This window comes from Alosa alosa, chromosome 21 (assembly GCF_017589495.1).
Source record: "Alosa alosa isolate M-15738 ecotype Scorff River chromosome 21, AALO_Geno_1.1, whole genome shotgun sequence".
Classification (NCBI taxonomy): domain Eukaryota; kingdom Metazoa; phylum Chordata; class Actinopteri; order Clupeiformes; family Clupeidae; genus Alosa; species Alosa alosa.
Window position 1 is genome coordinate 19,754,647 of NC_063209.1, and position 10,204 is coordinate 19,764,850.

At 49.6% G+C, this 10,204-nt stretch overlaps 1 protein-coding gene across 1 annotated transcript in view; it reads left to right on the forward strand.

Annotated features, from left to right (window-relative positions):
* Positions 1–1,285: 1,285 nt before the first annotated feature.
* The window catches only part of pcdh12 (protocadherin 12), a 15,715-nt gene continuing 6,796 nt past the window's right edge, over positions 1,286–10,204 (forward strand). The window contains exons 1-3 of the mRNA XM_048231974.1: positions 1,286–4,802; positions 7,933–8,024; positions 9,963–10,111. Coding sequence (XP_048087931.1) covers positions 1,884–4,802; positions 7,933–8,024; positions 9,963–10,111 — 3,160 coding nt within the window. The 5' untranslated portion in view covers positions 1,286–1,883. The remainder of the gene's footprint in view (positions 4,803–7,932; positions 8,025–9,962; positions 10,112–10,204) is intronic.

The window sequence follows — 10,204 nt, forward strand, 5'->3', positions numbered from 1 at the left end:
CCCCATATGCAGTCGGTAGCAGACAGCACTAAGGGTGGAACTGCAGACATGGCTGAGAACCTGCAGGAGACAATGTGAACACCACAAAAGTGAACCCAAGAGAAATAACTTGACAGTGGTATAGTTAGTATAAACTGCTACTCTATGAAGGTGAAAGGATAAAATAAAGAGATGAATATATTGTCTTGGATAGACAAGCTTTGTAGTAACACTTAGTGAAGTGTTATTTTCTTAAGTGCTTATGTGCACAGTGATCTTGGACACATTTGTGTGGAGGTTTGTGTAGTTGTGTTTTGATATGGCAGCAAACTCACATTCCTGTGTAATGTGAGGCCAAAGTGTTTGAATGGGCTGTTGTTCAGTTGATACTTTTTGTGTTGTTGAAACAGTGAAAACCACATCGCCTTGGAAATGGATAGTTTTTACCATGACATTTTTTGTCTCAACCTAGTGGTTGCAAATTCCATGTAAACACTTTAAATGGAGCAAGTTTTAGAGGAACGCAGTCAAACAATAACAGCTCACATTTCTCCTTGTCACACAGAAATCCATACAAATTTCCACTTTAGCACACACACACACACACACACACACACACACACACACACACACACACACACACACACACACACACACACACACTCAATCACTCACACAGGCACAAACACAGACACAGACATAGACACACAAATCCTTGGATATCATTATTTGACACATAAAAAGCCTCTGGCAAGTTAGAAGTTGCCCACATATTTTATCTGTACCAACTATCTGTGTTTGCAATGTACCAGACAGACTTATACAGCATGCCAGTCAACCATCAAGGCCTGACACGGCCTGATTTACCTCTGGGTCTCCTCGGGTCTCTACAGGTCTCTTCAGACCCATGTCCCAGTGACTGAGAAGCACCCCGCGGTTGAGAGGGTTTGAGGTGTTTATTTGGACGGAGAGTAAGGTAGGGGTGTGAGCGGGGGAGAGGGGTGAAGGAGGACGGAGAGGGGGGTGTGTGTGACTGAGTGGGTGAGTGAGTGAGTAAGTGAGAGAGGTGGGATCACGTTTCTCTGAAAGCACACCGCTGTTATTTTAACTCCTGCCCAGTCCCGTCCGTCCCCCAGGCTGTGGGTTAGATTTTTTCTTACTCACTGCCCTGAAGGGGGGAGGGGTCTGTCAGAACCTCACTGCCCGCCCCACAGGCTGTGATTGGTTCGAAACTTCTTAACCCCACCCCTCACACGTGTATCATCACAGACCCAAAGTTCCAGATTTCACTTTGGAAACTCGAAGCGCTCTGAAGTTTGGACTAGCAGGGAGAGACTGGGAGCCAACAGCAACCTGTGTGTGTGTATGAGAGTGAGTGAGTAGAGCTGAGGGGATTCTCCAGCGGAGAGGGAGAAGTGTATAACTCTGTTCATACACTACTGAATCAGAACTTACTGACAAGAGAAGGACAATCGCAGTAAAACGGTAAAACTAGTTAAACTGTAGTACATAGCTTTGTTCATTTTTAGACAAAAGTCTTTTTTTGTAATACTTGAGAATGACAAGGTTTTTTGTTGTGTTCCTTGTTGGCTTTTGTTAGAATAAAAATGACAATGGTCACAGGATGTTAAGTGAGTAAAAACCCATCGTAGCTTTTTTAGATGTATTTAAACTATTTGGACTGCATTGGTAGTAGTTAAGAAAAACTGTTTTTTTCAGAGTCCTGTAGAAGTGTTTATCACTCTTCTTTCCTGTGTTTGAATTACTGGCAGTTTCTGTAAATCTTAAATAGACAGAGAGAGACAACTCGACAACACTCTATTACCACAGAGCCGTAGAATGCACTTTTGAGATTATAGGTTAGTTTAGCTCGAAAAGGCATCACCACACACCACACAGTTACAATGCTGGCCCAGTCTCTCAATCAAGCGTTGGTTCTGGTTCTGGTATTTTGTTTGGAGTGTCGGGCCCAGTCTTTCGACTCGACTCCCCACACCATCACGTACCGTGTCCTGGAGGAGCAGGAGGCTGGGACGAAGGTGGGCCGTCTGGTCGACGACCTGCGTCAGCGAGGGGAGCAGGGGTCACTGGAGGATTTCCAGGTCGCAGGGCACGGACAAGCCCTGCCCTTCGCCGTGTCGGCGCGGGGAGGTGAGGTGTCGACGCTTCGCCGGCTGGACCGGGAGGAGCTGTGCCGCGGCGTTGACCACTGTGAGATCGCCTTCAACATCCTCTACAGGAAGGCAGGCGTGATGGACTTCCTGCATGTGCGCGTGGAGGTGATGGACCTGAACGACCACAGCCCCACCTTCCCCAGCCTCAGGCAGGACGTGGAGATCTCCGAGACGGCCGCGCTCGGGATGAGGATTCCGCTGGAGCGGGCCGTGGACCTGGACGCCGGTCCGAACGGTCTGCAGACCTACTCCATGTCCATCAGCCAGCACTTTGCCCTGGATGTGAAGAGCGGCAGCGGGGGCACCAAGCAGGCCGAGCTGATCGTAATCAAAGAGCTGGACCGGGAGGAGCTGTCCTCCATAGACATCACAGTCTTGGCCTTCGACAAGGGCAACCCCCCAAGATCTGGCATGACCATCGTGACAGTCAACATCTTGGACTCCAATGACAACAGTCCGGTGTTCGAGGACGGAGCGCCCTCGGTGGTCCTCCCAGAGGACACCAGCCGTGGGACAGTGGTCATCAAACTTCGTGCCACAGACCCCGATGAAGGAGCCAATGGGGAAATCGAGTACTCCCTGAGTAAGCATGCCCCAGCGGACGTCCAAAGGATTTTCAGCGTGCACCCCCAAACTGGGGCCGTGACCCTGGTTGGACCCTTGGACTATGAGGAGAAGGACACGTACGAGGTGGACATCCAGGCCCGGGACTTAGGGCCTAATGGCATCCCTTCGCACTGCAAGCTACAGGTCAAGCTACGAGACGTGAACGACAATGCTCCGAGGATACATGTCACCTGGACGCCACCAGATTCACCAGTGGCCACCGTGTCCGAGGGAGCGCCTAACGAGACGTTCCTGGCCCTGGTCATGGTTTCGGACGCAGATTCTGGCGAAAACGGTGAGGTGCGTGCTCACATTCAACATGGATCGGGACACTTTCGCCTCAAGAATATTCACGGAGACAACTACATGATTGTCACTAATGGGACATTGGATCGGGAGAAAACGATGGAATATAATTTAACGCTTTTCGCTCGGGACAATGGGCAGCCCTCGTTGTCTTGTTTTCGCCAAATAACTGTTCGCGTATTGGATGAAAACGACAACGCTCCCGTCTTCTCCAAGACCCACTACAGAGCCATCTTCAAGGAAAATAACAAAGCCGGTTTCCAAGTTCTTGCCGTTGAGGCCAGTGATGTGGACTTGGATCTCAGTGGCAAGGTGTCTTACTCTATTCATGAGTCCAATGATCTCAGCACGCCCTCGTTCTCCTTCTCAGTCCATCCCACCACTGGTGTGGTCACGGTCCAGCAGTCTTTGGACTTTGAGGAGTCCCGCATCTACACTTTTGTTGTGCAGGCCATCGATCACGGTCACCCCCCGCTCACCAGCAGCGCCACAGTAATCATCGAGCTCCAGGATGATAACGACAACTACCCTGAAATCAACGAGCCTCCTCCCAAGGGGGGTGTGGCCAAGGTTAGTGTACCTGTGAATGCAGAGAAAGGGGAGGTCGTGGCGGAGATGGGCGAGGTGAACGAGAGGCCACTTTACCTCCCCACCAATCGGACCTCAGCACGTAAACATCAGGGCTACTTAGCCACTACCATCAAAGCCCACGATCCAGATTCAGGCCTGAATGGAAAAATCCATTTTCGGATTGTTGACGGGAACCCTTCTCGCTTGTTCTGGCTGGACACTAAAACAGGGCAACTGTACGTGAACACCACCAATGCCACTGACCTCATCGGCAAGACGTTTAAAGTAGGCATTGCCGTGTCGGACATGGGCATCCCAGTGCTTGTCACCCGGACAACTCTGGAAGTCAGTTTCATCAACCTTTTGGATCACCTGAAGAACTCAGCCCCTGGTCAGAAGGCCCAGCTGAGCTTCACCATGCTGATGGCCATCTGCCTGGGTGCCTCTTGCCTGCTTCTGCTGTTGGCTGTCGCCCTGGTGACCACCTTCTGTCGCCAGGAGAAACGCGACAACCACGCCTACAACTGCAGGCAGGCGGAGTCGACCTACACGCGCCACCCGCGCAGGCCCCAGAAGCACATCCGCAAGACGGACATCCAGCTGGTGCCAGTCCTGAGAGGGCGCAGGGACGACCCCCCGGAGGATGAGGCCCAGCCGCTCTCCTCTGGAGCTCCGCCGTCTCCCGCGGAGCTCCACGTCGACGGCCAGTTCTGCCGGACGCCGGCCACCTCCCGGTCGGCCCACGCAATGCCAGATCCCAACATGACGTTTCAGCACAACCAGACCAGGACCTTGCGGAAACCCGGAAACATCGAACTGGACGGGCCCACCCCCCACACCCCCCACACCCCTGGCATGCCATACCGGACCCTCCGCAAGGCGCGGAACCCCTCCTCCTCCACCACCTCTTCGCTCTCCCAGGCAGGAACTCTGAATCGGCACCACGCCAACTCAGAGGTGCATTCTGGGACACTGGAGGGCCAGAAGGGAAACCTGTCCCCGGCCGTATCCCAGGCAACGCTGAGGAGGCCCAAGAACACAGACTCCCTCAGCAGGCAGGCTGAGGACGACCACAGACAGATGCTGAGGAACCTGGTGCGCCTCTCCATGGCTGCCTTCGGTGGGGACAGCCCCATTGAGCTGTCGTCTGCCTCCCCTGAAGTACAGGTAAGAAAAGATAGTGGCCCAAAATATCATATCATATCTTATTATATCATATAATATCTTATAATATCATATCATATTATATCATATCATATCATATCATATCATATCATATATTGTATATATTAAATATATTATATTATTCTTTATAAATCTTAGAATATATATTCTTTATAAATCTTATAACTTTATTCATCACTGCTGTAGGAAATCTGCATGATCTTAATGTTTTGCTGAAGACATTGAGACTTTCCTCCGAGTTCTGGCTGGATGTTGTGAAAGTTAGAGGGGAGCAGGGAGCTGTGAGCAGGCGCTTGCCCAGCATGGCAGTCTGTTATTGGGCCTGGTGTGTGTCTCGCGCTGCCTGGAGGGACAGCTGATGGAGTTAGAGCAGTGAGTTTGCTCAGCCACCCCAGACTCTCAGACAGTAACCCAAACCCCCCAGTTGCCCTCAGAGGAAGAATCTCTGCCAGACCTCAATAATAACTCAATCAGATCATATAACAGGGACTTATTAAAGGAAGAGGCATGGACGGACTCTGTGTGTGAGAGAGAGAGAGAGAAAGGGGAAATAAAGGAAGGAAAAAGAGAGAGAGAGAGAGCGAGAGAGAGAGGGGGATAAAAAGTATAAGGAAAAAAGAAAGACAAAGTAACTGAATAAGTATAGCTTATTCTCTAAGGGGAAAGTCCCTCTAGAAGTTAGCCTAAATCTGTCATCTCAGAAAGGTTAAACTATGTTAGGAAAGAAATGGGCCTTGAAGCGGGTGCTATGAGCTGATGCAGCTGAATCAACTGTGCTGCAAACTATACAGTATAAAAAAGGGAAAGAAGATTCCGGAACATACAGTATATTGGAAAAAAAAACAGAACTGCAGCATTGGGAAAGTTACCTTAGAGTCCTCCCTGTTGCTTGGACAATAGCATATGTGTGTTTTTTCTTGGATGTGTGTATGTGTGCATTTTCGACTGTGAAGAAACAGCTGTTGTGTGTGTGTGTGTGTGTGTGTGTGTGTGTGTGTGTGTGTGTGAGTGTGTATGTGTGTGTATGTGTGTGTGTGTGTGATGATGGGGGGGTGTAGCCTACAACTGGGTATATATGGGTTTTAGAGTAAGAGTGAGTGCATGTTTGTGTGTGTGTGTGTGTGTCTGTCTATGTGTGTGTGTGTGTGTGTGTGTGTGTGCTCATTGAAGAGAACAAAGAGCCTGGCAGGGTCTCAGGCCTCACGTGAGTGTGGTGGTTAAGTTAAGGGCAGGAAGAGTGTGGATTCTGACCCTTCGCCACCCGCACCCCTCCCGCTCCCCTCCCGCTCCCCTCCCGCTCCCCTCCCGCTCCCCTCCCGCTCCCCTCCCGCACCCACTTGCCCCAGTTGGCACTTTGGTTCTGAGCAACATCCAGACAGGGTCTCCAGGGATCTCCCTCTCCTCCCTCTCCTCCCTCTCCCTCTCTCTCTCACTCTCCCTCTCTCTTTCTCCCTCTCTGTCTTTCTCTCTCTCCCCCTCTCCCTCTCACTCTTTGTTCCTCTCCCTCTCTCTCTCCCTCTCTCTCTCCCTCTATGTCTCTCCTCTCTCTCTCTCCCTCTCTCTCTCCCTCTATGTCTCTCTCTCTCTCTCTCCCCTCTATGTTCCTCTCTCTCTCTCTCTCTCTCTCTCTCCCTCTCTTTCTCTCTCCCTCTCTCTCTCTCTCTCTCCTTTCTCTCATTCCATATTGCAGCAGCTCTGTTTCAGAGGTGCATCCTGGAAGGAAACCGTCTGAAGAAGAATAGCCTCAGCGTAAAAATGACTTCCCGCCGCCCACCACACCCCACCCCACCCCACCCCACCCCACCCCCACACCTCCCTTTGTGTCAACCCCCATTCCTCTGGACCTTTCTGACTCTCGACCACACCACACCACACACACACACACACACACACACACCACCAAACACACACACACACACACACCAAACACACACACACACACACACACATGCACACACACACACACTGGACCGCCACTCTTCACAATACCCCAACATTTCCTCTCTACTTGGTTCTGTATACCTCCATCAGTGCCTGCATCCGCTCCCATAGCAAACAAAAGGCCTCACGGCAACTTATGATTGGTCCCAATCAGACTCATACAAGTCTGGGAAAGCTGGTCAGGTGGTGCCATGCTGGACATTTCCTTATATATCGTCTAATGGGAAACACATACACAATCCAAAAAAAAAAACACAATCCGTGTGTAGTGGACACAAAGGCGGTTAGAAGAATTCTTTGGGTTTGGACATTGACCAGACCATATTGTGTGTGTGTGTGTGTGTGTGTGTGTGTGTGTGTGTGTGTGTGTGTGTGTGAGAGTGTGTGTGTGTGTGTGTGTGTGTGTGTGTGTGTGACCAGACCACATGTCTACTCCTTTTAGAATCTTTTCTTCTTCTCTTCTTCTCTCTGAGGATTCTGTATAGAATAAAAGGTGCATACACAATCCCTTTCAAGGAAATATGGCCATTTCTTTTGTAGCAATTTTACCCACCAAGAACCTGGTTTTGCAAAAAATGTTTCTGCTAAATGTTGCCTGTGTGTTTCTAAAGTGTTTCTTTATGAAGCTATTGGTATTTAAGTAGCCCGTAAACAAATAACAACATCCAAAAGTCTGCAGGTGTGAGCGGCTGCCTCTCTAAATCATATCTCTGTCTCATGACCTGCTTCACTGGCATTCCAAGATCATCTTTTAAACCTAACAGCCTCCTGTAAACAGACAGCTGCTCTGTGTCCAGTAAAGAGACATGCTCTCCTACCCTACTGTGTCCAGTAAAGAGACATGCTCTCCTGTCCTCTATACCCTACTGTGTCCAGTAAAGAGACATGCTCTCCTGTCCTATATACCCTACTGGCTCCTTCTGATTTTTCTCTCTCTGATACCATTTCGTCTTTGTCACAACACCAGTGTATTTGTAGTCATTGCTAAGGCAGGAACACCAGTAAAACTGCACCCGTCTGACTGACTCTCTCTCTGTGTCTCTTTCTCTCCCTCCCTCTCTTCTTCTCTCTCTCTCCCTCTCTTCTTGTCTCTCTCTCTGTCTTTCTTTCTCTCTCTCTCTCTGTCTCTCTCTCTCTCTCTCTCTCTCTTTCTCTCTCTCTCTCTCTGCAGCAGGTCTCTCAGTTGCTCTCGCTCCTCCATCAGGGACAGTTCCAGCCCAGACCAAACTTCCGAGGGAACAAGTACTCTCACCGCACCGGCCGGTAAGGACACAGGACACCAACACACACACACACACACACACACACACACACACACACACACACACACACTCACAGAAACACACACACACGCACAAAAGGAAAGGTAAAAAAATGCTACAGCCATTACTTTTGCCCATAACGTGAAAGAAAAAAAAAACTGTAAAGTTTTTAAAAAAAAAGACCCTAACCACTGCAAAGGCCTTCAGGGACTGGACAGTGTTTAAGAGGTCTGCAGGTGCTTTGGGGGCTCGTAAACAGGATGTAGAAGAGTTGCGTGACCATAGCTCGCTACTCAACAGGAGTAAAATGAAGGACAGGTTGGAGCATGTGTGCTGTGTGAGTGTGTGTGTGTGTGTGTGTGTGTGTGTGTGTGGTTGTGTGTGGGTGAGTGTGCGTGTATATAAATATGTGTGTGTGTGTGTGTGTGTGTGTGTGTGAATGCCTGTGTATATGTGTGTGTGTGTGTGTGTGTGTGTGTGTGTGTGTGTGTGTGTGTGTGTGTGTGTGTGTGTGTGTGTGTGTGTGGGTGTGAGTGTGTATATATATATATATATATGTGTGTGTGTGTGTGTGTGTGTGTGTGTGTGTGTGTGTGCATAAGTGTGCATGTGTCTATGTGCGTGTGGATGTGCGTGTCTCAGAGTCCTGACTCACACCTTGTCAACAGGAGATGGCACGAGTAAACTTCACAGTGTTGCTATAAGTCACTGATAGCCTCATGTGTCATCCTAACCTGTCTCCTAGGTCCTTAGCCTGTCAGACACTAGCGCCTTTCACCACCTAGCCTGTAAGAGTCAGTGCCTTTACTGTAGGTGCCCTCGAGTCAATGGCTTCATACCTGAAGCTGATTCACTCGATCAGTGTTGATATAAAGTAGTGAACAAAGGAAGGAATGATGTATGGTTGGGGTATTTACAGATAGCGAGTGATAAACGTCTTCCTGTCTGGTGCCTATCGATATGGTTGTTTGTGTTGTATGGATGGTTTGTGCTTGTTAATGTGTCTTTATGTCTGTGTGCCTGGTGACTTCTGAGTAAGAAATGTGTGAGTGTGAAAGTATATAATGTGTGTGTGTGAGTGTATGTGTGTGCGTGTGTCTGCGCGTGTGTGTGTGCGTGTGTCTGCACGCGTGTGTGTGTGTGTGTGTGTGTGTGTGTGTGTGTGTGTGTGTGTGTGTGTGTGTGTGTGTGTGTCTGTGTGTCTGTGTGTGTATGGATGGACAAACACTGATCTGTGTCAGCAGGTCTATCTTTACTTCAATGTGTGTAAATGTTTGCATATGCTGTGCAGTTCAGGGTTTGGTCTGTGTACCGGTATGTGTGTGTGTGTGTGTGTGTGTGTGTGTGTGTGTGTGTGTGTGTGTTGTGTGTGTGTGTGTGTGTGTGTGTGTGTGTGTGTGTGTGTGTGTGTGTGTGTGTGTGTGTGTGATTGTGTGTGTGTGTGTGTGTGTGTGTGTGCATGTGTGTGTGTGTTGGGGTCTGTTTGAAGTCTTCTCTGCCTCTCCCTTTATCAGAGTCTGCTGATAGCTCAGGCTGGTGTGATTTCCTGTCTGTGGGCTCATTGAGCTTGTTCAACCACTGATTAGTGAGGAATTCCCTGCATAGCAGTGTGTGTGTGTGTGTGTGTGTGTGTGTGTGTGTGTGTGTGTGTGTGTGTGTGTGTGTGTGTGTGTGTGTGAGAGAGAAGGAGAGAGAGAGAGTTCAAATGTGTTCATGTCTGTGTGTTTGTGTGTGAGTGTATATAAAAATGTGTGTGTGTGTGTGTGTGTGTGTGTATGTGCGTGTGTATGTGTGTGTGTGTAGAGTATGGCGTGTAGAACTCTGTAATATTTGCAGATGTGCCTTGCACACTCCTCCATTAACTTCCCACGCACAGTCTCACTCAATCACTCACTCGCTCTTTTCTCCCCCTCTCTCATCCTCCCATCCTCCTCTGAAGGCTGGGCGCGCAGGACGCTGATTGGCTGAGCACTAAGGACAGTGGCCACGGGGAGAGTGAGGCTGGAGACGTGGACTGGGAGCCGGGTCGGGATTCGCCCGTGGACCCCCTCCTGGAGGAGGGCCTCAACAACCTCCTCAACAGCGCAGGTGAGCGAGCACGCCATGTCTTCAGCCTCAAAACGGCCATTCTGTTTGAAATCACTTTTCTTTTAAGATCAGCGCCATTTAAGATGGATGAGC